The sequence below is a fragment of the Coregonus lavaretus genome, assembly GCF_964263955.1.
Source record: "Coregonus lavaretus genome assembly, contig: HAP1_SCAFFOLD_2849, whole genome shotgun sequence".
NCBI lineage: Eukaryota > Metazoa > Chordata > Actinopteri > Salmoniformes > Salmonidae > Coregonus > Coregonus lavaretus.
Genome location: NW_028161776.1, coordinates 12736 through 40611, shown reverse-complemented (window position 1 = coordinate 40611; position 27876 = coordinate 12736). Strand labels below are relative to the sequence as shown.

Genomic DNA, 27876 nt, shown 5'->3' with positions numbered 1-27876 from the left:
AGTACCAGCCCTGAAACCATCAAAAAATTAATTTACTGAATATTTTAAAACTACAACAGTTAGCATTTCACAATTGGCCAACAACCTTGATTGTTCAGTACAATATTAGTTGAATATTGCTAATATTGTCACAGCAGCAATGCTAAATACCAGGGTTCAAACTATTGAATACTGGAGTTGAGGTGAAGACATTAATTGGAAACAATGTGCTTTAACAGTATAATTTACAGCATCACGTCTTTTTTTATTCACAATAAGATGGCTGCCCTAAACACAGCACAGTTACATGTACTACTAATATCATCATTTTATCATTTAAATCTACCCTCCATAGCCTGGATTTCTGTTAAATAGTGTGACTCTACCAACTTCTTTATTTTGTACTCGGAGTAACCTTGTCCGACCCCAGGCTCAATTGCTAGAGAGCTGGCTGGGTGGACGAGATTAGGTTGGCAGGACTAAAGGGGAGGGTCTTCGCAAGTGCAAAGTCAAAGAAGAGGAACATGTGCCCTAATTGGTTGTTTTGTCATGTGTGTTTGAGCTGAAATTGTGTATGCAATTTGCTGTTGCTACCTCCTAGGACTAAACCTGATAAAGGCTAGAGGGCAGCTTTAAACAGATTTAAGTTGATCTATCCTATTACTAAGACAGTAGAAATACATTAGGAGTGATGGATCAGTTCAGTGTTTATGCCTGTTGAAAAACAAATGACAACGAATCCCTGAAGGAACCAACTAGTGCTGAGCGATTAGTGCTTTTTGAGGTCGGTTCAATAATAAAAAAATCTATGCATTATGTGTGTTGAATGCTTTACCACAGAATAAAACAATTAAAAGTCCCATGATGGTAGTGACTGCCCATTACTGCTTATCACGTATTAACCATCATTTATTCACATTACTTTAATGAAATATTTCAGTTGTTGTGTATATTTCATTTGTTTTATTTGATGACTTTATTATTTCATTCCAAGTAATCTCATCTCTATAGAGCTGCTGCCTATGCTGTCTGACTAAATCACTATTTCAGTAGTTCTTCAAAGTAAATAAGGCATACTTTTATGACTGCTGAATACCAACTATAAATCTTAGATGATGTATTTCCAGGTAGATGCCTCACTACGCAACTGCTCTCTATTCCTCCCAATCACGTTCTTCTGTCTCTTCTCTCCCTCTCACACCGGACAAGTAGGCGCGCAATGGATTATGGTCACTGTAGTTAATTACCATGTTTTCTGCGCTAAACTATGTAGAATATTGGCCTGTTGGATACTGCAAAAATCGCACAGTTTGGGCTTGATCTGATTTATCTCTAGAGAAACTGCATATAGCGCTCAGACAAAAACGAACAAAATGGAATTCAAATAATTGAACAGACATCGATCAATTAGTTGTTTAAAAAACGAAAAATAACCGACATTTCGGTTAATCGCTCGGCACTAGAACCAACATGAGGGTGTACCAGTCACAAATTACACATTCTAATGACATCAAATCTCAAACTACTGTTCCTTCATTCACTCACAACGTAAGATAAAAATCCCCACCAATTCACACTAAAAGGCAACAGTAGTTTAAAAGGCAAACAAAATAATTAGGACAAGGAAGCCATTAAGGAATAGGAGCAGGCAGATCTTATCGGCCCAGTTCCATTTCAGTCCCTGGGCCAATATTGTGCTCTATTGCTATCACCTATGCAGTGGTGAGGTCAGGGGAGGTCAAGAGGCCGAATTGGAACCAGGGCCGCAGCAACCATGTCCAATCCCAAATCAATCCGTGTCCCTTACCCCCTATGATTGTATATATAATGCGGTGAAAATTCAAGTGGGAAATGTGTAGCTATTACCATATTGTTAACACCTATCCCCTAATCCCCTCACCAGGGCATAGAGGGTATGGGTTAGGGGTCGGTTTGGGATTGGGTGCTAATGTCCTCTACCAGTGTCTAGAGTCGACCAGCTCCGGTCGCAAGCTCACTCTCTTGAGGGTTTCGTAGCCCACGACCATAACGATGGCGGTGGGAATGGAGGATATGATGCGTGCAGACAGCCCTTTGGTCATCCCCCAGAATCCCTCCTCTGCCAGCAGGTGTTTGAACGTCTCGATGACGGAGGTCCTGCCTTCAACCTGTCACACACATACAAGGCTGTTGTTACAAAGGTATTTATCCATGTACATTTTTTTTTTGTAAAATTCTATTTTCTATTCCAGGATTTAGACCCTGGGTAGGCAATTCTGGTCGTGGAGTGCAACAGACACTGAAGGATTTTATTGAATCAAAAAAATATATAATGTGCCTGTGGCACTCCAAGACCAGGGTTGCCTATCCCTGATTATACACTGTGCCAGTGTGCCACTAAAATCTATTAGAGAAAACAGTGGACCCAATGATGGCCACACGTGGCTATCCAAACAGACCCTTTACATTCCACCAGTACATTTAGCTGAAGTTGCACTCTACCTGCACTCTAGCTCTGACCACATCCATGGGGTTGGTGACAGTGGATGCAGTCGCAGCAGCTAGTGGTCCGGCCATGGCTTGGAGTAGTAGATGAGGGCAGTCACTGGGCGCCATTTTGGATAGCTGTTCTGTGAAACGTTGTGGAAGATTTGTGCTTTGAAATGCTCCTTATAGACAATGTATGTTGACTATATGGACTGTATATGGACTATAATTATTATAAGAGATGATTAATCTCCAACCCTTCTTGAAGAAAATAGTAATAATAACATTAAGGACAGGTTTCCCGGATTAAGCCTCCTCCAGGACTCAAAGCATGCTCAATGAAGTGCTTTTGTCCAGGACTAGGCTTAATCTGTGTCCGGGAAACCGGTCCTGGGATAAATATCCTTGTAAACAAACACTCCTTTATACCTGCGTAAAAGTGATAAAAAGGCCACCAGACCGCACTATTTGGGATGTATGTTAGAAGGGAGGCCACATATCCCCTGTAGAAGCCTCGGAAGCCGTCGGCCGCAAAGATCTGAGCAATCATGTTCCTGGTTTGGCCAAACGCCATTTTGGTCTTCCCGTCGGCCTCCGTTTTCAGCTTGACCCGGAAGCGAGTCAGGTGCTTCCCTTGGCCCTGCATCATCAGCTGTTGGGAAATCACGTCTATGGGGACAGTGATGGTTTGGGCGACCAGGGACGCCGTGCCACCCGCCACCAGAGACTTGACGGTATTGTCCTTGGAATAGTTGGAGACATATTTCCTCACCAGCTCGTAGGTGGTGATGTAAGCCTGGCCCGATATGAGGGTGAAGGTGTTGACCATGAAGCCACGGTAGAGGCCCCGCACGCCCTCGGTCCGCAGGATCTTGAAGAAGGCATCGAAGGTCCCGTTGTAGAGCGACTTGCCCTTCTGCACTTGCAGTCTGGTGCGGATGAGGGTGGCCGGATAGACGGTGGCCCGGATGGTCATGGTCATGAATACCCCGAAGGAGTAGAACTTCCTCTTGTCCAGGTCCTCCCATTCAATGATCTGGATGTTCCTCTTCTGTTGCATTCTACCTCTCTGGAGAGCCCCCTCATCAGACTAGCCTCTACCTGGGGAAATACAGACCACACAACACTGTCAAAGGTTTTCTTCCACGAGGTTGCACAACATTGGAAGTCTTGAATGTACTCCAATTTGTCAACCGTTTCTCCACAACGTAGTACAACATCAAATGTTATTTGTCACATATGCGTGTTTAGTAGATGTTATTGCGGGTGTAGCGAAATGCTTGTGCTTCTAGCTCCGACAGAGCAGTAATATCTAACAAGTAATATCTAACCATTTCACAACATTTACCCAATACATATACCCAATAATTTCACAACATATACCCAATACATTTTATATATTGAATGTGCATCGACTTGTAATGAATTCTAGATGGCACTAGTCCCCTGTAGCTCAGTTGGTAGAGTATGGCGCTTGCAACGCCATGGTTGTGGGTTCGTTTCCCACGGGGGGCCAGTATGAAAATGTATGCACTCACTAACTGTAAGTCGCTCTGGATAAGAGCGTCTGCTAAATGACTAAAATGTAAAATGTCTGAAGTCTGTACCAGTATCATGACAATGGTTCACAAACTACTACATCAGAAAACAAGGCCTGAGCGATGTCTAAACTGACTGGGTTTGTGTTAGGAAGGATCAAAGGTCAAACATACACTGTACTGCTTCGTAGCAGTCATGACCATGTTATCAAATGCCTGACAAGGTAAAAACAGGTCGTACATTGATGGGGGGAGCTTCAATGTGTTCTATACAGCTGAAGTAGCTATGCTATGCGCTAACATTACAAGATACTGCTAGTTGCAGGTCACAGGACACAATGTTCCCTACGCCAAAGCCTATTGTCAATCGCGCAATCCGGAAATAACAATGCTAACTAACAATGCATAGGTTGAATACTTGTGCATGTGTAAACAGTAGGTTAGACTGTAGGTAGTCACAAATTAGCTAGTTAGCTAATAATAATGCAGCTAGCCAGCTATGCGTTGGTTGATGTCCTTGCTAGCAAGCAGGCTAACAGTGAACTATTTTAAACAAGCAAACGTTAACTTACCTCGTTGGACAAATGTCTATCAAAATATTATGTCCATAGTCAGACATAGTAATGTCATATCCGCAAGTGAGTAAAGCGATAACGAATTTAGAGATATCTGTCCGGGTTATGATTCGATTTTATGTTGTCAAACTAAACCAGAGAGGAAGAGGCGAAGCGAGAGGGATAACTGAGCAAAACATTTGTCTGCTCCAGCAGGTGGCGTTTTTTAGTTTTTTTTAGCTCACCAAGCGAGGGGGTTTTGTAATAATTCAACTTTTCTCCTCCACTGTACTGCGCTACCACAGAGAGACACCACCTTGACGATAGATGGCGCTACAGTATTTTCTTAGACCAGTTCTTTGCCAATGAGAAAGCATTTTCTAAACTCTATGGCCCGTGTGTCAGACCAAGAATAAGCAAGACTAAGCAAGAATAAGGCCGTGACCTCGACGATTTTCCTTCAAAATGAAAGTCCCGCAATGAAAAATAATACAAATGGTCGAAATTCGTAACATTTTATGAGGAAATGTTAATAATTTTTGTATAATAATAATAATCAACTTTAGAAAACACTTTAAAATCCCATTGTTAATTAGCCTATTTGTATTGCATGATGTTCAGTATGTTTTTCATATTGAACATTCTGCACCGTAGTACACAACTTCATGTACATTGTGTCGCAGTAAAAGGGAGGGGGGTCCATTCTACTCAGGAGCACTTTTAGTTTCCAAATCCACCGTTTGTGCCGCGTTCAAAACAACTGGAAACTCGGAAATCTCCGACTTCCGAGCGTTCAAAATAAATGGAACTCGGGAAAAAAATTGCTCAGACTGGGAAAAATCGTTTTAAACAGTCATCCAACTCAGAATTCCAACTCGGGAATTCGGGCCTCTTTCTAGATCTCCGACTTTCCAATCTGAAGATCACTGACTTCATGATTTGACCAAGTTTTTTTCAGAGTTCCCAGTTGTTCTGAACGCAGCATCACACCCAGAGGAGCGTCACTGCTAATTTGGCCCTTAAAGTGGCCAATCATCTTAAATCCAATCGTTTTTTTCATACTGGAAATACATATTGCACCGTACACAACTATCTGTACGTTGTGTTGCAGTAAAAAGGAGGTCCATTCTACTCAGGGGCACTTCTAGTTTCCCCATCCACAGACTTTACAGTGCAGTGTGGTCGGTGCCTTTAAGATGAGGGAGGACGTTTTTTAATTTTATTTTATGAGCATGGCTTTATTTCTATTACAGCATATTGGATGACTGTCATTCATATTCCATTCACCCAGCTCAATGTAACATCGATAGGTTTAGGTTACTACATGATACTCAAAGTTTCCCTATACCCATCATGAGGTTGCTACAACCTGGTCTACGAATGAAATTTTACAACGTAAGTGCACAGGTCGAGAGAAATTTGCGTAATCTAGGTGACAGACAGTTACACATTCAATACCGCCTTGCACATTCTTGCCTGCATCTAGCTGATCTAGGTTGTAATCATTAGTCCAACAGTTGCAAACGAGATTCTATTGGACAAATTCAGGTATGTTTGTTCCGTTTGCTTCCGTTTAAGAAACGTTCTTCAACCGAATCGGCGGAATGAATACACCCCTGATCACACACACACACACACAAACTACCAGCCACATATAAACCACATTATCACTTTTCTCATTGTATATATAATTCCTTCTCGCATCTACGCTCTCTCCTCCTCTCACCTTTTCTCTTCGCTTGTGGACTTCAGTGCACAATACAACAGCTGTCTGTGACCAGCCGAAAAAACCTTTCCCAAGCTAAACTTTCATATCAAAACCGCTAACGGCTACACACAGGCTACATCCTTTTCACCATATTAACGTCATAGTCAACATAGCTACTACAACGCATGTTTAACCCAATCATGCAGCACAGTGTACAGCAAGCTGTTTAGCAGTTACACAGGCGGGCCCGGTCGCAATAAATTACTAAAACCAAAAGCTTACTGTTAGAAATTGCGTAATTCAAATCTGGTATTGGAATAAGAATCAAGAGATCTTCAATCCAAGCTCAATTTATTATATGCAAAATGTATGTATGATAAGTATGAAGGTTCGTATATGCGGGTCCACTGAAATACCACGCAGGGCACTCAGTTAACTAGAATTATTGTTTACAGATTCTTTCTCAAACACTCTGACAGAAAGCCTCCACCTCTTCTGTTGGCCAACCAGAGCAAAGGACTGAGTGTGGTCCAGACTCCATTCAGCCAATCCGTTGGCGCAGGGGTTGGTCCCAACTCCTCGGCACTCCATTTGTTGCCAGGCATAGTTGCTATGATAATAACCTGCGGAGTCAGCACCGAAAAGACACCATTCCACTGTACTCCATGTTCAAGGACAGTTTCACAGACTACAAAGAGAGAGTGTTCGCATCTGCAAGAAACACAAGTCTTATCTGTCCTACCCCCAACGTTCCCCACATGAATAACAGCCTGTTATGTGAAACAATCTATATCAGTACAGTTCATTAATGCATTCCTTCCAAGCTATCCATCACATACAGATCCAATTATGATAAAAATAGAACCCAACAATTCCCCCTTTTGACGCCCTCTAGGGTGTCACTCATTAAAATACAATACAAACAAAAATAAACACTTTTATTAATAGACAATTTGATAATAAAAGTCCTTCAGTCCTTCCATCTACACCCAACTTGCAAACGGTTGGCCACAAGTCACCCAGGCACTTCAAACCTTCACATAAGGAAAGACAAACATTCTCAATGGTTAACTTGATTAATAAAGCATAAAACACAGGATTAATAGAACACAAAACATAAGATTATTAAAACATAAAACACCAACAGGGAAGTAAATTTTGGCCCCCTTTAGACACCCTCTAGAGTGTCACTCCACCAAGCCTGGTAGGTCATATCCTTCATTCCTTAGGTCGGAGTCCGGGATTGGGCCGTATCTCACCATCTGTTTGGAAACCACCTTCTCCATCTCCTTTTCTCACCAACCCTCAGACACAGGAAATAAAACAACATCCACAAAGAACAAGTCTACCCATAGAAGCTATAACTTCACCCAGAATAGTCACAACAATAGTTTTCCATTTACCAAATATGTTATCAAACCAACCGTTTATGGAGCTATCAATACCAGAGTTCTCAACCAGTTCGTTCGCCAGCGTGGTGATGGTCACTCAAGCGCTTTGGTCACGGGCCCGTCCGGTGCTATGTTGTTGGAGATGAAAGTACAGCACATATATCCAAACAGAACACAAACCCCGTCCCGCTCAGCCAAAAGCATATCTAAAGCTATTATATTCTGCCATGCCATTAAGCTAGTTGCCGCTGTCTGCTCAGCTAATCCCTTTATTGCATCACGAGTGTGGTTTATAAATCTTTTGCTGGTTATATTAAATATAATTTATCCAATCTACATTTTTATTAATTGTTGACCACCAGAAAATACTTGATTCAAACCCAGCTGCGATCTGATTCCTAGCTTTGAATTGTTCTGGAACCCCTCGGGGTACTGCTATCCCATCAATATATATCCTTTCATCAAAGGATCCCAGGAGGAGGTCCTACTTTCTATGTGACAACTCACCAGTCTCTGACACGTTTGATTGTTTGCGTATGTAGGTGAGTTCACAATCAGTTATCACCACACAACCATCAGATGTCAGCTCGGGCCTGGTATTGGTTCCTAAAATCCTCTGGCTGCAACAAAGAGGAGAGATTAGTCATGGTCTCTTTTAGTTGTGATATTCTCTGTGTGGGAGCAGGAGCTAAGAGGCCCTACCCTGTATCCTATCTTACTAGTCCTAGAAAAACAATTAGAATCCCCTGTGATTTCAAACTGAGGCAACCCAGGTCGGGATGACTTTGTTATTGGGGGATACAGATAGTGCAAGTTACCATAAGACTCTTTCACCACATCCCCAGGTGGCTTGCATGGAGGATAAACCTGACAGAGAGTCAAAGCCTGTCAAGGGGAACGGAGTAGTTGTTAACCTTGGTTTGGCTGTCCTACAGGCATAACAGTCCTCTTTAGACCATATACTGAATCCATTCCAACCACAGGTTAAAATCTATTTACTCCGTCTCCATCTGTACTACTTCCTTCAGGTCTATAGTTTGCACTGTCTCACTACCTCCCTCAGAGAGGTTTACTCTATAGGGTGCCCCAGTTGAAGAAGATATCTCACCTGTCAGGTCTGTAATCTGTTTTAGCATAATTCAGACTTTCAGACAGTACCTACCCTTATATGGGTCGCACTGCCATTTCTGATAACTCCCTACTTTCACAACCCTAAACTGTGTATGGAGATTGGTGATGTCCTTCCCTAAAGTCCCTAGTATTTCCCCTTTCCCTACGTCTAGCTGTCTCCTATGCCTTTTCAACTTGTGTTAGGTTAACTACCACTTCTGGCTGAAACAGGAGGGTCCGTGTGTGTTAGGAATATGGCCCCCACAATCAGACAGCTACCTACCGTCGGGAGACCTGTGAATCCCCACCCTCGCCCTGAGAACATGTCAGACGCCAGAGGCCAACCCATTGCTTCACCTTCTATCGAACTCACACAGGGATGATCAGACAGGGTAAGGGAATCTTCGTTAAGGAGCCAACCCCCGAGCCCTAGTGGTGATCGGATCTTTCTCCTAACTCTGTGTTTATTCGTCAGGTGTAGCTGGGTTTACCTTTTTGCAGTGAGTGACATGCACCCAGATGGATCTCTCAGCTATTCTGCTGGCAAAGGCAGTACTTGGTAGGGCCCTTCCCGCCAGGCCTGATTCAGTCTCCTGGTTAGATAGAGTGGGTCACCTTCTCCTTTAGTTCACCTGTGGGGCACAAAACCTCTGACATACAGGTGTGGTTAATAAACTATCATACTTGTTTTTTTGTTTTGTTTTTTTAAAGTATTTTGTCCTCTCCTTCGTATTTATTTAATATTTAATCCAACCATCCACCTTTTTGACACATGATTTGGCCATGTGTCAATATTACCACCTACCTAAACAATCACTTTAGTTAATATTGGTAATTCATTATCCAATTGCCATTCCTCCACTCTCTCTTCTGTTATTTTATGGTTCAAATCAAATATACTATTACCAAACTATAATCTTCTTCACAATTTGCACAGTATTACAAATTACCCTCAACTTAGTAAAATAAACTATCTTAAAGTCCTCCTCTCATGCCTTTAGAATTTACTAGTGTGGATGATTAAAATAACACCAGAAGGTTAAAACAGAGTTCAGAGGCAATTGAAATCATTTAACGAACTGTTTAATCCCATAGTATACTAAACATTACCATTATTCTAAATATTTCATAAATGTTAGTTATCCCAAGTGTTCATTAAGTCCTCATGACATTCATTCTCATAAGAAATCATATATACCCCAAACTCAGCCAAAAGCTAAAAAACTCCATAAAATTCACTGTGTGTGTGCTCCTCTAAGACCTATCACCCTTGAGCTGCTGAAACCCCCCCAAAATTGAAACAACAAGGCTTTATAAACATCATACTAGGTGTGTTGTTTTTTGTTTGAAAAACCCAATTTGAAAAACAACCACAAATAGCCAGGCCTTAATTTGGTAGCTCACTTTTATGACCTAAATACTGCCTAACTTCACTACTGCTCCCCTAGCCCTAGGCAACATTCCAACGAGATGAGCTAATCTCTTTCTCCTGGTTATCCCCAGTCTTAACCCATTAATATCTAAAAAGGATAACTTTTTTAATGTTTCACTATTTTTATTTTAATGAAATTCACTGAGGAGGATGGTCCTTCCCTTCCTCCTCTGAAGAGCCTCCACTGGTTTACACCCAGAGGAAACTAGAAGTGTTCCTGACTAGAATGGACCCCCCTTTTACTGCGACACAACCTACAGATAATGTTGTATGGTGCAATATATATATGTACAATATGAAAATTTACATTTACATTTTAAAAAAACATTTACGTCATTTATCTGACGCTCTTAAATTGGATTTAAGTTGATGGGCCACACTATAGGGGCCGCCAAATGAGCAGTGGCGCTCCTCTGGGTTTAAACTCTGTGGATTTGGAAACTAAAAGGGCTCCTGAGTAGAATGGACCCCCCTTTTACTGCAACATAAAGTACAGATAATGTTGAATGGTGCAATAAATGATAGTACACACACAAAAAATATTGTTGACCATTTAGGCTTGAAAAAATAAACCAATAAATGACATTTAAGTCATTTAGCAGACGCTCTTATCCAGAACGACTTACAGTTAGTGAGTGCATACATTTTCATACTGGCCTCAGTGGGAAACGAACCCACAACCCTGGCGTTGCAAGCGCCATGCTCTACCAACTGAGCTACATGGGGCATCTCGTATAGAAATACTTTTAATTATTCTTTGTATGATAACTAGTATAAAATATATTGATAATTGTGAACATTTACAACATTTTAAACCCTAATTATTAATTTACAATGTATACAGGACGGAACTTTTATTCTGAAGGAGTCCAAAAAACCGGGACCCGGAAGTGCTTAGTTATTCTTGTCTGCTTCGCAGCAGTGTGTGTCAGCAACAAACTACTACATCAGGCTAGCTAAGGTAAATAGCGATGTTTTATATTACTGTCTGTTTAGCCACACGTTTACTATAAAAGTAAAACATTGGGGGCATATCTTATAAATTGCATATACGTGACCTGTTGTTAAAACGGCCCCAAAAGTCAGCTAGCCTCTCCAGGCATTGTAAAGTTAGCTAGCTAAGGTTAGCATGCTGGCTGGCTAGCTAGCATATTTCTGTTTGTAACACATTTGCCTTGTATGAATTAACTAACGTGACTTCGCTAACGTTTTCTCACTACTCTAGCTAATTCAGCTACTACTGTAGCTATATGTTAACTTTCTAATTGGCTAGCTAGATATTCTTTGTAATCAAATAATATAGCTCACGTTAGCGAATTAACCAGCAGTTCTTATTGTTTTGAGATTTGTATTATGGACCTTCATTAATATTATTGGAAGTGTTGGTTTCGCAGGTTTTATTTTACAGGCAGGCTGAATCATGGTAAGTAGCTAGCTACGTTAATGTTATTATCTGTAATGTACAGGTAACTTCCAAAATAAAGGAAACACCAACATAGTGTCTTAAAGTGGCAATATGTCACTTTTTGGGCGACCCGACAAAATTCACATAAATGTAGTTATAGATCTATAATTCTACGTGAACGCAAGACTAAGAAGCGGTATATATGTTCTATGTGCGCTATTTCTATGCTCCCTGTTAAGTTTTGTTTTTGCATCTTTTACTTTCTGTTTTGTACACCAGCTTCAAACAGCTGAAAAAAAAAAAAAAAATGTGGTTATGGAAAATATATTTCACAGCGGTTTAGATGATACAATGATTCTCTACACTATACTAGCTTATTTTGTCACAAACTGAAATTAGGCAAACTATTAGAGTTTTACCAAACAGGAAATGGCGGAACGGTTTCGGTAAAGTGCAACTTTGATAGGGCGGTGAGCCGCCAGAACAGCTGCAATGCGCCATGGCATATATTCTACAAGTGTCTGGAGCTCTAATGGAGGGATGTGACACCATTCTTCCACGAGAACTTCTATCATTTGGTGTTTTGTTTGATGGTGGTGGAAAACGCTGTCTCAGGCACTTCTCCAGAATCTCCCATATGTGTTCAATTGGGTTGAGATCTGGTGACTGAGACACACACCCTTTAAACCCCGTATGTTCCTTTGAGATCCCTCTTTCAAAGTCACCTGAGATCTATTCTTCAAGCCATGGTAGCCAAAAAAATTGGCAACTGGGTACTTTTTATAAACGACCCAAAGCATGCTGGAATGTTAATTGCTTAATTAACTCGGGAACTACAAATGTGTGGAAGCACCTCCTTTCAATATATCTTATATCCCTCATTTACTCATGTGTTTCCTTTATTTTGGCAGTTACCTGTACATGTTTAATATGATGCAGTTGACTACCTTTCAGCCTTTACTTGGGTGCTTTCTTCAGAAATTGATAACACTTATTTATTTTTGTAGTCTCGTAGATATGATTCCCGGACTACCATTTTCTCACCTGAAGGCAAGTGTTATCTTTCCAATAACGAGTTACTGTCCATAATGAATGTTATCATCACATTCAAGACTATACTGTCAAGTGTTCTCTGACCAACCATGTCAGACACAACAATTTCTAGTTGCTGCTTTACAGGACGCTTATATCAGGTGGAGTATGCCATGGAGGCTATTGGCCACGCCGGCTCATGTCTTGGGATTTTAGCAAATGACGGTGTACTGTTGGCTGCAGAGAGGCGGAACATCCACAAGCTGCTTGATGAGGTTTTCTTCTCGGAGAAGATCTACAAGCTCAATGAGTGAGTATGACAATAGTCTCCCTTGCCAGGCTTATATGTAGCACTACTATAAGCATGCCAACAAGACAGATCAGGACCTGCTCATAAAGCGTCTCAAGACTAGGAGTGCTGATCTAAGATCAGGTCTGCCCTGTCCCTGTAATCGTATTCATTATGATCTAAAAGGCTAAACTGATCCTAGATCAGCACTCCTACTCTGAAGCTGGGATGCTTTGCTCCATCACAATCCAGTTGTTAGTAGATGTCAGCCATGCTGCTACATTATACCCATGGACTGCTCTGTGATTTGATTTGGTGTCATATCGTTTCAGAGACATGGCTTGCAGTGTTGCCGGTATCACCTCCGATGCTAACGTGCTAACCAATGAGCTGAGGCTAATAGCACAGAGGTATGTAGGGTAGTAAAGTCCACGGTCTCTACCTGTGACACATTTGTTCATTAATTCATATACAAAGCCATGTATGGTGTTAGTTTGTGTTAGTGCAAGACCAACAAGGCACCCCTAGTAATCTATCACTGTGTCTATCTGACAGATAATGTGTATGTGTTATTTAATTCACACAGATATCTACTGCAGTACCAGGAGCCAATCCCCTGTGAGCAGTTGGTGACCGCGTTGTGTGACATCAAACAGGCCTACACACAGTTTGGAGGTTAGCTAATAGACAGAGGCCACAAACACCTCCGTTGGGTTCTCTAGTAAACGCCACCCTGGTTACACTTCCACCATAGTTGCTGGAACCATACTGGACCAAAGGGCTGTGTGAAAAGAACATACCAGAGGCAACAGAGTACAGTTAGGGTCAGCACACGTTTTTGATTGTGTTTGATGTGTTGTGTGTCTTCAGGGAAGAGGCCGTTTGGAGTGTCTCTGCTCTACATGGGCTGGGACAAACACTACGGCTTCCAGCTCTACCAGAGTGACCCCAGTGGAAACTATGGAGGATGGAAGGCTACTTGCATCGGCAACAACAGCGCGGTAAGCCTGCTGTCGTCAACGTTGGCACAATGCACATTCATTGTTTTGGCAGTAGCATTGCCACAAAGTAAAGACGTGAAACGTCACAGTAGATGGTGCTACGGTGTTGACTGGGAATTGAAAATATACACTTTTGTGGCATAAAATTTCAACAATTCAGCCCTTGGCTGGATATCAGACTTATGGCTGCCTAACTGGCATACTACATCTCAATGAAAATAGACACAATTATCTCATTGAGTGGTACTGAGGTGTTATATCATTAACGTCATAGATTTAGCCGGTGTTAACTGTGGAATAGACACCGGCTGGAATGCGGTTTTAACCAATCAGCATTCAGGATTAGACCCACCTGTTGTCTAAATCATCATGTTGTATCTTCTCCTCCCCAGGCTGCAGTGTCCATGTTGAAGCAGGATTTCAAAGAGGGCGAGATGTCACTGTCCTCTGCCCTGGCGTTGGCCGTCAAAGTCCTGAACAAGACCATGGACGTCAGCAAGCTCTCGGCGGAGAAAGGTAAGATCCACACCGGACATCACCATTCTAAACAACTACTGAGCCTCTCCTGCCTTGGAACACACTGAGTAAACCCAGACTGTAGATGGTCTTGTGTAGAGTGGGACGGTGTTATCCTAATCCACAGCTGTTCTATGGAGAGTAGGCTAGAAATGATGAAGATGATGATGTCTAAAACATTAGACATTATCAGCTGTTGTACATTATACACACAATACTGTATATAATAAATATGTTGTATAGAGATGTATATAGTAAGCTATACGTCTGTAATGCACCCTGAGATATGAACATAGACGTTATGACTCATGGATATCTTGACCTCCCCAGTGGAAATAGCCACCCTGACGCGAGAAGACGGAAAGACCAAGATCAAGGTGCTGAAACAGAAAGAGGTGGAGGAGCTGATCAAACGACACGAGGCCGAAGAGGCCAAGGCAGAGAAAGACAAGAAAGACAAAGAACAGAAGGAGAAGGACAAATAAACACTCGTTTCAAATTCATACTTTCCTAAAACACCCGTAACGTGTTACGCTCTTGTTAGTCTTTTTCTTTATTAAAACATTGAAACCAAATGTACTGATAGAATCTCTATTTTCATTATGTTGTGATAACCATTATTGTGTATCCAGGCAGACTTCTCAGAAATACTTTGAAGACTTCAGTAACCCGCCAAGGCAAGGGAAAGATTAAGGCCACAGGGTATGTCCTGATTGTTTACAGAATTTCAATGTGTTGTGAACTGGGTCATGTTCAGTAGCGTACACCGTAGCAAAACACTTGTTATTAAGCGTCTGCTAAATGACTAAAATGTAAATTAAGTTCAGCTAGTATCTCCTTGTTTCTCTTAAGAAGAACCAATATACTTGTAGGCAATATAATTTGATTCACATCATTACACATGGGCTGTTAACTGGTGCCAAAACACAATACCGACAAGAACAGAGGTATAACAGGACTTTTATTCCATCTGTAGTGTCATTACATGAAAATGGAAATCTGAAATGTGTGTGTATATAGAAATTCTAGAACACAATAGTTTAGAAAGTAGGAAGGGGATGTGTGTATAGTATGTTGGATCAGCTACAGGGGAATGTAGGCGCTTGCTTTCACACATGCAGCCTAATCTTCTCAACTGAATGCACAAGAAGAATGTCAAGTGAGTCTAGTACACAGTATGTATGTATTTAGTGCTCCCCTGACCTAAGATAAACCTCTTAAGTGTGAGCAACATTACAGTTAAGCGATGTATTGTCACTGACTTAACGAGTCTTTGAAGTCTGCATGTCAATAATGGGAGTTTACATCGATCATTCACTCAATTCAAGACAACGGAGACATTTGCATTGTAAAATTTGTAACATTTGTTGCAGCGCTTCAGTAAAACAAAAAGATCTACCAGGGTTAATGAGTCCTGAACGCATACCCATGATTTCATTATCCAGACATCTAGATTCCAATGTTATGTGCCATATTGCCCTTAGCCCCCTCTTCCGGTACACTGTAGTTTTATTAGAGTCCCTCACCTTTAGCTGCACTGTGGAGTTTAAAATAATAAGTTAGTATTTTTAGCACTGAGTGTCCCACTTGCAGTAGAAGCTGTGGCAACTGGCGACACAACATGCAAGAGGTCAAGAACGCAGCCACCTAACAGGATCAATCTTTTTAGTTCTATCCTTGAAGGTTCAATCACCAAAGAGGTCTACAGAATGAAGGGCTTGCTCTCCGTCACGACTACAGCACTACATATGGGAAGAGAGAGATGGGTCTTGTCCCAATATGCTTAAATAGCTTCCTTTCCTTGTTTCCTATCCCCACCATAGAAAAAAAACAACAAAGGTCAGGTGGGCATGGAAAAGAGACTATTGGGCCAGAGCAATAGATTAGTGATGTTTGGTTTGATCAGGAGGGCATTAATCTTCTGACTCCGGACATGTTGGACTCATGGAGTAGCCCAAAAACACAAGATCTGCTCGGGGCGGTATCAGAGGGTGGCCTGGTTTCATAATCTCAAAGCCTATGTAGTGGAAAGTCCTGGTAAGGAGCGCTGGAAAGATGTAGAAAACGTAGGATTGTTAACGTGACTGTTCAGACAGTATCTAAATTATGTTTCCCTTTTTCAATTTTAGTGTGCACTTTGCATTATTCCTGATTGTTTTTTTTAACACCAGTACGGTTAGAGGTTACTAAAGTGACATTAATTTGATCAATAAACAAATAATTCAACTAATTTAATAATTTGTCTAATATAAAGCGCATGAAAGAACACGTCTAGACTTAGACATACCTTGATCCCCTCTGCTTTTGGAGAACCACAGAAACACATGGCTGACTCCTAACTTTTCTTCGGAGAACATGAGGAGACTGGTGAGTCTGATAAAAGAGAAGAGAGGAAAGAAGAGAGGGGGGTATCTCAAATAATGTAAGTGTTGCTCCTTTGTATTCCCTTACATATTCATGCACACTGTAATATGCAGGATTCTCCCAAAGTAGTCCTCTGGAGCTCCACCCAATACAGTGCATATCCAAGATAATGTTAAATCTAGATTTGCTTTCCTCTATCGTAATCGCTCCTCTTTCACCCCAGCTGCCAAACTAAAACTGATTCAGATGACCATCCTACCCATGCTAGATTACGGAGATTTATAGATCAGCAGTAAGGGTGCTCTCGAGCGGCTAGATCAGGGTTCTTCAATTCCGGTCCTGGAGGGCCGAAACACTTCTGTTTTTTATTTCTACCTGGTAGTTAATTGCACTCACCTGGTGTCCCAGGTCTGAATTAGCCCCTGATTAGAAGGAGAGGATGAAAAACAGAGGTGTTTCGGCCCTCCAGGACCGGAATTGAAGAACCCTGGGCTAGATGTTCTTTACCATTCGGCCATCAGATTTGCCACCAATGCTCCTTATAGGACACATCACTGCACTCTACACTCCTCTGTAAACTGGTCATCTCTGTATACCCGACGCTTATTTATAAAACCCTCTTAGGCCTCACTCCCCCCTATCTGAGATACCTACTGCAACCCTCATCCTCCACATACAACACCCGTTCTGCCAGTCACATTCTGTTAAAGGTCCCCAAAGCACACACATCTCTGGGTCGCTCCTCTTTTCAGTTCGCTGCAGCTAGCGACTGGAACGAGCTGCAAAAAACTCTCAAACTGGACAGTTTTATCTCCATCGCTACATTCAAAGACTCAATCATGGACACTCTTACAGGCACTTGTGGCTGCTTCATGTGATGTATTGCTGTCTACCTTTTTGCCCTTTGTGCTGTTGTCTATGCCCAACAATGTTTGTACCATGTTTGTGCTGCTACCATGCTGTTGTCATGTTGTGTTGCTACCATGTTGTTGTCATGTTGTGTTGCTACCGTGTTGTTGTCACGTTGTGTTGCTACCATGTTGTTGTCATGTTGTGTTGCTACCATGCTGTGTTGTCATGTGTTGCTGCCATGCTGTGTTGTTGTCTTAGGTCTCTCTTTATGTAGTGTTGTGGTGTCTCTCTTGTCATGATGTGTGTTTTGTCCTACATTTTTATTTTAAATCCCAGCCCCAGTCCCTGCAGGAGGCCTTCTGTCTCTTCGTAGGCCGTCATTGTAAATAAGAATTTGTTGTTGTTTGAAATGATTTTTTATATATATATATATATATATATATATATATATATATATTTCCCTTCACTGGCAATCTTAAAAATGTATTTTTTAGACTTAATTCCAGCCTTCCCGATGGCATAATGCATGGTTATAACAGGTGTATGTATGCATGATTATAAAGCCAGCGAGGATAGACGGCAGTTCCTCCTCACCCCTCTTTGCTGCCCTCAGGGAGTGACCCCTCTGGGATCTCCAGGAAGAGGCTGTCTGAGGTGAACACAGTCTCCCAGCATGCATTGCGGTGCTCGCTCAGCTGGTAGTGAAAGTGCAGGATGGGGAGAGCTCCACGAACAGAGGTCACCTGGGTCACTGTCAGCCTTCCATCCTGAGAGAGGAAAGCAAAACGTATTGGCACACTGTTCGATACAGAACTTCCACAGTTATTAGATGGACAAGGTTTCGACCCATAACATAGGTCTTTGTCAGCTATTAATCTAGGAACTAGGTAGGTTACACTTTAGCCTGATCTAGCATCTATCTTAAATAAGGGATTCCTGTTGTTATGATTTGCCTATGAGCATAATATTTTCAAACCAATGGACCTCCAGCAGAATTACTCTCTTCACCATTGCTGTTTGATCAATACAGTGACCGACATTAACCTATACACATAGCGATATTCAAGCCATTCTCTGCCTTTTCTCAAATGTTGAGTCATTACAGGCAGTCTTGGGTGAAACTTGTCCTTGTGTACAAGGGTCACTTTTCACTATGAAAGTAGCAAGGATTAACCTAACTTTAAGAGCATGCTTTTGGGTATGTGCAGGAATGTTGAGTGTATTTGGGCTTGTGTCATTTTGTGGTTCAGTAGCTTTCTGGGTTAATGAGAGTGGGTTTTGGCGCCTGACACAGTGACCCACATCCCTGAACATGTTAACAAGTAGCTAAACAAACCATGTAAATAGACTGTAGTCTCTCAAATGATAGATGGAGCATAGATCAAATGAAAGGCCTGTAGGCTTATGACTATAAAGCTAAACAGTAAGATGCAATGTATCTTTTGACAACATTAGCACATTTTTACCATTCATCTTCGGAAAGTCCTCATGGTTATAAAAACAGACATCCTTCCTAATTTCTTCCCTTATGACCTGTGTGTTTGGATAAGTGAAATTCAGGTTTCCAACCGCATTGCTTTAACCAATCCAATTATCTCAGATCTTTGATTGATAACTTCAATGAAGGAAGAATGCATTGTTTGGCTATTGGGATGGGGCCCTATAGGGACTCACTTTGTGAAGGAGCACATGGAGAGGGGGATCCCTGCCAGTCCCTCGCCCACCTGGGATCTTCAGCGGTGAGTGAGGGGCATCAGGAGCACCACAGAGGCCCTGGGGCCTGGTGCTTAGAGCAGCCCATATACGACACCAACATGGGACTGGAGGTACACAGAGGCCCTGGAGGCTGGTGTTTGGAGCAGCCCATAAACGACACCAACATGGGACTGGAGGTACACAGAGGTCCTGGAGGCTGGTGTTTGGAGCAGCCCATATACGACACCAACATGGGACTGGAGGTACACAGAGCAACAAGGTGAGGTTGGGTAAGTCAAGCTAAAGTTATTGTAATATAAGTGGCTTTGGATAGGAGGGTCAGTTAGCATAGGGTACCAGTTCAAATAAAATCAGTAGAGACATGTTAAGAGGAACTAGCCTGAGAAAAAGCCTTTCACCTCAGAGTGCTATTTTACTGTATATGCAGGCTGTGATTAAAGCTACGTAGCCTATTGTACTTCCAATGAAACATTTAATGAAAAATGTCTGCAGAGTTTGTTCACTCAAAACACCCCACATTTGAACGCACACTCAAAACTGTTCCAAGGTTCTATTGTTGTACTAAACCAACCTTTAAAAAAACTCATTATTTACAGCTCACTGGCAGAGAGGGAATTAGGTCAGGAATTAAGAGCCTTGGTAGGAAACCATGACCTAGTGTGGGCTAGTGGACGTCACCTCTAACCTGACCTATATACCAGTGGAGGCTGCTGAGGGGAGGACGGCTCATGATAATGTCTGGAACGGCGCAAATGGTATGGCATCAAACAAACGTATTTGATACCATCCCACTAACTCCACTCCAGCCATTACCACGAGCCCGTCCTCCCCAATTAAGGTTCCACCAACCTCCTGTGCTGTATACTGAGAACACATCACAACAAGACACATATAGAACTGTTTCTAGAAAAGTAGGCCTCAGGTCCATCTAGCTACCTTACTGACCACACACTTATTATAATCTGCATCTCCGTTTGCTGCACTGTGGGAGAAAGAGGGTCTACTATCCATTCAAGTAGGGGTACTATTTCCGAGTGGCTTATCCAATCCTCTGGGGGGAGTCTGCATAAACCATGGGTTGTGTAACAGGGACAGATCAGGTGGCAGGAATTGTGCTGAGGCAGAGATTCTCATAGCCCTACTATGTGCTTGGAAGGAGGTTGAAGAAAAAATTATGCAAAGAAACTGCTCCATGCAAATGACAACATTATGTTACAGTGATGTAAAATGGAGCTGGATTTGCCATTGGTATTTTGTCATTGGATAGTGGTTCATTAATCATTAAAATTAAGCTGTTGAGCCATTAGTCAATAAAAGTGATTACTGAAGAATGCATGATGCACTCTTTTGAGGAACAATGGGCAACACGGGTTTCAGACAGCTAGTCTGTCTACATTGGCATTATCTCTGTTTTGAATGCATGCACTTTTCACAAATTGGATATTATACCTGGTGACCTACATGAGTCAATATTATCAGATACACCAGTCACAGGATCCATTTTTTTTAAACTTCAAATAACAATCACTTTAAGTAGCTAGCTATCTGTAATAGAGGAATCTGTTGAAGGAGCGCACAATCGCACCCTTCAAAAAACTGCATGAATTATTGTAGGAACTACACCAACAGAATAGCTGCAAAAGTGTTGTTGCTCTCTAGAAAGTAAGATATTCGTGTTTTTAGACAGCAGCATATTTTACCATAAATTATGTTTGCAATATTAATTAATATATTTACTCAATGTTGTCCAAATCATGAAATCAATCTGCTCCACAAATTAAACCATCAACAATATCAGGAATACTTACCTCTCTTCAGCGGCTGACATTATGAGAAAATAAAATAGAATGAAAAAGGAATTTCCTTAAAACCAAAACAATAGCTATTCAATAGACGTTCGGCAGAATAATTCACCATCCGTGAAGTGCAAACTAGTCCTAAGGACCGTCCTATTTCTCAGTTGCAGTGCAGCGCAGTTAGGACAGAACTGCTCTCCGACTCGCCTGTGTGCACCGTGCAAAGACGCACTGGAATCATGACAGGAGTTCCCTGGTGATCAATCCGACAGATTTCCAACAGTAAAAACAAGTGTAGAAATCCGGAAATGAAAACGTAGTTACAAAAGAAAATCCCCCAAAACGTTGATACTGTGTTGAAGACGAGCAGCTGCTGAACCCAGCTATCAAACGTTTCGTCTCCGTAGTGTAAACGTAGCCGACTGAGTAGGCATAGCTATATAACTCCTGTCACTTATGATAGAGACCCAATGGCAGGCCTTCAGTGTGTAAAGGTGAGTATTATTGCATAGTTCCTGAAAAAGTTGTCCATTATTACCTGGCCGGGCCTGACGGTGCGCAGCTAGCTAACGTTATCGCGCGCTCAAAGTGGTCACATTTATCTAGCTAAACTCACTGTAAAAATGCACACATTTAATATCATTGATTCATAATGTCAACATGAAAAATTATGACATGTAATATAGGCCTGTAATACTAATGCACACCAGACCAAGGTAAGGCCTGGTTAAGGCATAGCCTGGCATACTCCAGACCAGGGATGAGCAACTCCAGTCCTCGGGCTGGTTTTTCAAAACATTTTAGGGGATCAGAATGATCCGGATTCTGTAATCCTCATTTTTGCTATCCAGGACAAGATCGATATGTCCGTTTTTGAGCCGTTTTTCCAGAAAATAATTGGATAGGAGCATTCTGATCCAGATACCACAATATCAAGATCACAATCCAGATTTTCAGTGCTTTGAACAGGCCTACACCTTGCCATCTACTGGACAGGTTGTGGTACTACTTATTCACTGTCAAGGAAACAGAAATGAGTAAACTACATGAATAAGGTACCTTGATTAAAAATAATAGAGCCTCCATATCACTTATAAGTAAATAGATGCATTTATTTGACACTTCTCAATATAACAACTGACCACATTGGCCTACCTATACTGCGGTCAATTTAACATAATGAACCTTTGGTTTTTTCAACCTCTCCATAGTTACATTGACATTTCTTGGTTGTAGTACCTTTCACCTTTCTAAATCCACCCTTCTAGTGGAATCAAGATAATCCTGATTTTTGGGATCAAAACTATCCTAATCACTACCTTTGAGTTTTGAAAAACACAGAACGACCTACAATCCCGGATTAAAGGTCAGATTGGATGACCAAATCCTTATCCCTCTCCGGTGGATCAGAATCCTATTTTTCAGTTTAAAAAAAACCTATTCTAATCCTATCCGATAGGGGTAATCCGATCTGATAACTTTTGGAAAACCGTCCCCAGGGGTCTGATTGACACACTTTTGTCCCACACACTACTAACACACTTGACTCCAAAAATCTACTTATCATGGACTTCAGTTTAGAATGCAATATGTTTAATCAGTTGTGTAATCATTAGTCCAAAACGTTTTGCAACGAAAAATAAGAGTTTCTATTGGACCAATTCAGGTAGGTCCCTCCCCGTTTTGTTCCATTTACTTCTGTTTGGTTCTATTAGGTTCTGTTTGGTTCCTAGTGAATACACCCCAGGTGTGTGAGCTGCTTCATACCTATATGTGTAATGTCTTTAAAAAACTCAGTTTTCCAAGGCTACTCCAGAACATGAGGCCAGAGGACTTAAAAGGCCAACAAACCGTCAAAGCTATTGTCACAGCCATTACTAAGTACAAATCCAGTGATTTAAGGTATGCAGTGCAGGTTGGAGGCATGTTCATACTCAACATTTAAAATAACACTAATAAAAAAACATTTTAGTTTGTGAAGAAACGGCAGTTCTCTAGAGAATAAAGAGACGTCGACATGATACAATCCCCGTTATTTCTTAGTTTTTCTCAAGTGAATTACAAACAAACGCAATCTCTTCTTCTTGGTGCAGTGGATTATTTGGCAGAGAGGAAAAGTCCTGTGCCAAAACAAGTTCTCAAAATATTTGATGTCTGACCTGATTGTTCTATCTAGATGGATACCATATACAACCTTCTCCAGCAGCACAGACTGGACACCTACTACCACAAATTCCTCATTTTGGGTGTCCAAGATGAGAGCGATTTCACTGACGGCGTAAATGGTGAAGATTTAGACAAAATGGGTAAGGTCACAGACCGGTTACTGACTCGGTGATTTAAAGTATCCCATCATGCCATCAACTGCATTATTCCACTTTAAACTGTTCTGCTTGGTCATATGTAAACTGTTCTGCTTGGTCATATGTAAACTGTTCTGCTTGGTCATATGTAAACTGTTCTGCTTGGTCATATGTAAACTGTTCTGCTTGGTCATATGTAAACTGTTCTGCTTGGTCATATGTACATTCACTTAAAAAAACAAAAATAGGTTGTCTCACTCACCATAGACATGCATTCAACTTGTCCAATGCCCATAATTTGCTAACAGGTTTCAGTCAAGTAGAGAAGAATCGCTTTGAGAAAATGAAAGATTTGATCCAAAGACTCAGAGCCTCACAACGAGCGATGCCTGTACAAAAACCAATGGAGGCTTTCCAACTGCGGTACACATACCCTCACTGTCCTGAGCCAAAAGAGATCACAGGTGAGATATACACCATCTTTATGTAGTCCTTATAGATATACACCATCTTTATGTAGTCCTTATAGACATACACCATCTTTATGTAGTCCTTATAGACATACACCATCTTTATGTAGTCCTTATAGACATACACCATCTTTATGTAGTCCTTATAGACATACACCATCTTTATGTAGTCCTTATAGACATACACCATCTTTATGTAGTCCTTATAGACATACACCATCTTTATGTAGTCCTTATAGACATACACCATCTTTATGTAGTCCTTATAGACATACACCATCTTTATGTAGTCCTTATAGACATGCACCATCTTTATGTAGTCATAGATATACACCATCTTTATGTAGTCCTTATAGACATACACCATCTTTATGTAGTCCTTATAGACATACACCATCTTTATGTAGTCCTTATAGACATGCACCATCTTTATGTAGTCATAGATATACACCATCTTTATGTAGTCCTTATAGACATACACCATCTTTATGTAGTCCTTATAGACATACACCATCTTTATGTAGTCCTTATAGACATACACCATCTTTATGTAGTCCTTATAGACATACACCATCTTTATGTAGTCCTTATAGACATACACCATCTTTATGTAGTCCTTATAGACATACACCATCTTTATGTAGTCATAGATATACACCATCTTTATGTAGTCCTTATAGACATACACCATCTTTATGTAGTCCTTATAGACATACACCATCTTTATGTAGTTCTTATAGACATACACCGTTTTTATGTAGTCCTTATAGACATACACCATCTTTATGTAGTCCTTATAGACATACACCATCTTTATGTAGTCCTTATAGACATGCACCATCTTTATGTAGTCCTTATAGACATACACCATCTTTATGTAGTCCTTATAGACATACACCATCTTTATGTAGTCCTTATAGACATACACCATCTTTATGTAGTCCTTATAGACATACACCATCTTTATGTAGTCCTTATAGACATACACCATCTTTATGTAGTCCTTATAGACATACACCATCTTTATGTAGTCCTTATAGACATACACCATCTTTATGTAGTCCTTATAGATATACACCATCTTTATGTAGTCCTTATAGGAAAGAGGTGAGAAATCAAAAGCGTCACATCACTAACTTTCCTTACTCCCTTTTGTACAATTTAGAATGCAGACATGGATCCTGTCCAAAACACAGTGGAAGATCTGATGCGTCCATTTGAAAGGGTTGGCAATTATTGTCTACTTCAGTAAAAATTGAGTGAAAATAAACTTGTGTAATGACGTGGACCATCTTACATTTCACCCATTAGGGTCTTTGAAAGACAGGCACATTGAAAATGGACGTGAGCTCTATGCCATGTTTACACCCAAGGAGAACTTGAGACCAGCCCTGCTAGAGACACTGCAAGAAACGACTGACATGACAGGAGAGGATAATGTTGGATGCCACATCATGCTCAAGGTGAATTCATCTTTACATTGGTGCACTCTATTGGGTCTGCGTTCGATACACAGATGGTTATACGTTGACTGGTGAAGTGGGGGAAGTGTTTTTCAATGCCACATTCTGTGTGTGTGAGCGTACACACTGTGAATGCAGGATAAACCACAAATCAGCTATTACTGTAGCCTGTGTGTATGAAAGGGTGTGATACCAGGATTTCTTCGTAAAATCATTGCTGTCCCTTATTTAAAGGTAGACTCAGCGAAATGATGTTGCCAAGAGCAGCACCGCAGATATTGCGATGAGCGCGATGCAAGACGTTGCTCACACACAGTATCTGCGTATGTGTGCAGGTTCTATTCCCGCTGCTACAAGGCGTTAGCTACGGGACCAAGGCGTTAGCTATAGGACCAAGGCGTTAGCTATAGGACCAAGGCGTTAGCTATAGGACCAAGGCGTTAGCTATCGGACCAAGGCGTTAGCTATAGGACCAAGGCGTTAGCTATGGGACCAAGGCGTTAGCTATAGGACCAAGGCGTTAGCTATAGGACCAAGGCGTTAGCTATGGGACCAAGGCGTTAGCTATAGGACCAAGGCGTTAGCTATGGGACCAAGGCGTTAGCTATAGGACCAAGGCGTTAGCTATGGGACCAAAACAGCTGAGAAGTTTAGCCTTGCGCTCTTTATTTGACCCACTATGCTGTTTACTTTGTGCATCTACGTCATCTCGCTGAGTCTACCTTTAATACTTTATATGAAAACTTTTCATCAACAGGGACACTTTGAGGTCAAGGTGGACTTGGTAAGTGACACACTACGAGATCTGAGACAGAGGCTCTCTGGTGAAAGTGGAATCCCAGCACATGTCCTCCATTACAAGTAATCTTATGTTCATTCATTAATTTAATCGTTAAGGAATTTTTTATACATTTGATAGCATAAAAAACACATACATTTAAAAACCTCAGCACATCTAATGTTTTGACTACCTATAGTGTCAATACAACTTTTTCTCTCACACAGCATCACTAGCCACGATAAGCCGTCATTATTAAGTCAGTATTGATGTTTCTGCAGAAGTGAACTCGGTGGAGTTGGACAAACTTTGCTAGATTGTGGAATCACTGAGGAGTCAACTGTGGGATTTTCTTTGTCCTCCTTCCCTGATGAGCGTCCAGACACTACGGAATTCTACTTGAATGATGTCGTACCCTCAGTGGAACAAACCCAGAAAGGACTCAGTGCTTTCTTTTCTTCACTATATACCATTGTGAGATATTCCAATATTTACACTGTCTTGTCATGTTTGACCATGCTCAGGCAAACCGTGCAATGGGGTTCCTTTGTCTCATTGGTTCTGACATGGACTTCGACCCCTGCTATAATACATTCGATGCTTTCCCCCTAATCTTTACAGAACAGTAGAGAACAACGTTCTGGAGATGGATTAAACAAAGTGACTGCATACATTCGAAAGCTCAGTGGGTGCAATCCTTTGGCCCAAAGTCTGCATCAGCTGTTGTGCAGAAATGAGATTGGAACAAGGACCCAGAAGGTGATATATATTTTGTCACAAAAGCGTACACATATAATATAATTTAATACGTCCACAAATGGATTCATAAAATGTTTACATTTGTTTTAGGTTGCTATCGTTGAAGGATTGTACAATCTCTTCAGAGAGCTGTTGCCAAGCCTCCACAAAAGAAGAGGTGACAAGATCATTGAAGACTGAGGTTTTTGAGAATGCACCAGTGTGCTGGGCCTACCTGTTATCTGAAGCAAAGGTATACCCATTGTGTTTTGAGATGCTGTTGATTAAAGCTGTTCCTGCTGTAGCCTAATGAAACACGTTAATAAATAACTTAAATGGGGAATTGAGATACTGCACCTTGACTTTACAGCCATAACACTGTGTACATATATCAAACAAACCACTGTGTGTGAAAAATACTTTTGACCTTTCTATCTACCCTAGAAAGAGAGTTCACAACATGAGGTCTATGTACCGATAGACTTGACCTCTCGACCAGGAGAGCGCTTCTGCGACCCAGTTCGAGTACCTGGGTTACCAGATGTCTTTGAAAGAAAGTATGTTCTGCAGAAAGTCAAAGGTAAAATGAAACATCAGCAAACTTCAGTGTTTTTTAATAGTTGTATGTAGCATGATCTCTAATTGCATCATATACTGTTTTCCCATTGTTAAGATGGAGAGAAAATCCTAAACTGCTCTGTGGAGATCCTGACAGAGACTTCAATGTCTAGAGCCTCTGATGTTGAAAGGATTTTGCTCAGTCTGCCTCCATTCATCAAAACATTCCCTAAGTGGGCTTCATCTGGACTTGTGACTGGCCAAAAGCATGATTCCTCTTTACATTGCTTTTATCACACAATAAGTTCAATATAAATATATGTGTTGATAATAATGCTAAATGTTGAATAAAAATTAAAGCTTTCAGATTGATCTCGATGACACATTTGCCAAGATGAACGAAAAAGTGAAAGAATA

The 27876-nt window shown here is 41.2% G+C and overlaps 2 protein-coding genes and 1 pseudogene across 4 annotated transcripts; 1 reads left to right on the top strand and 2 right to left on the bottom strand.

Moving 5' to 3' along the window:
• Positions 1 to 205: 205 nt before the first annotated feature.
• Positions 206 to 4862, bottom strand: LOC311120090 (solute carrier family 25 member 44-like). The gene is made up of 4 exons (XM_084194704.1): positions 4556 to 4862; positions 2875 to 3546; positions 2461 to 2588; positions 206 to 2126 (listed from the first exon to the last, which is right to left on the bottom strand). The coding sequence occupies exons 2-4, from the start codon at positions 3503 to 3505 to the stop codon at positions 1935 to 1937; spliced, it is 951 nt and encodes a 316-aa protein (XP_084050830.1). The 5' UTR covers positions 3506 to 3546; positions 4556 to 4862; the 3' UTR covers positions 206 to 1934.
• Positions 4863 to 11063: 6201 nt separating this feature from the next.
• On the top strand, positions 11064 to 15000 carry LOC311120086 (proteasome subunit alpha type-4-like). 2 transcript variants are annotated; one of them, XM_084194700.1, is made up of 9 exons: positions 11064 to 11139; positions 11573 to 11601; positions 12591 to 12633; positions 12763 to 12925; positions 13237 to 13314; positions 13491 to 13579; positions 13775 to 13905; positions 14298 to 14421; positions 14752 to 15000. In XM_084194700.1, the coding sequence occupies exons 2-9, from the start codon at positions 11599 to 11601 to the stop codon at positions 14904 to 14906; spliced, it is 786 nt and encodes a 261-aa protein (XP_084050826.1). In that variant the 5' UTR covers positions 11064 to 11139; positions 11573 to 11598; the 3' UTR covers positions 14907 to 15000. The 2 variants fall into 2 exon arrangements, with proteins under 2 accessions (XP_084050826.1, XP_084050827.1); XM_084194701.1 differs by having other exon boundaries at positions 11094 to 11139; positions 11559 to 11601.
• A 1334-nt stretch (positions 15001 to 16334) lies between these two features.
• Positions 16335 to 21181, bottom strand: LOC311120087 (ornithine decarboxylase antizyme 2-like; annotated as a pseudogene). The gene is made up of 5 exons: positions 21162 to 21181; positions 19312 to 19589; positions 18232 to 18404; positions 16709 to 16794; positions 16335 to 16468 (listed from the first exon to the last, which is right to left on the bottom strand). The product of its transcript is annotated as an ornithine decarboxylase antizyme 2-like (transcript).
• Positions 21182 to 27876: the final 6695 nt, after the last annotated feature.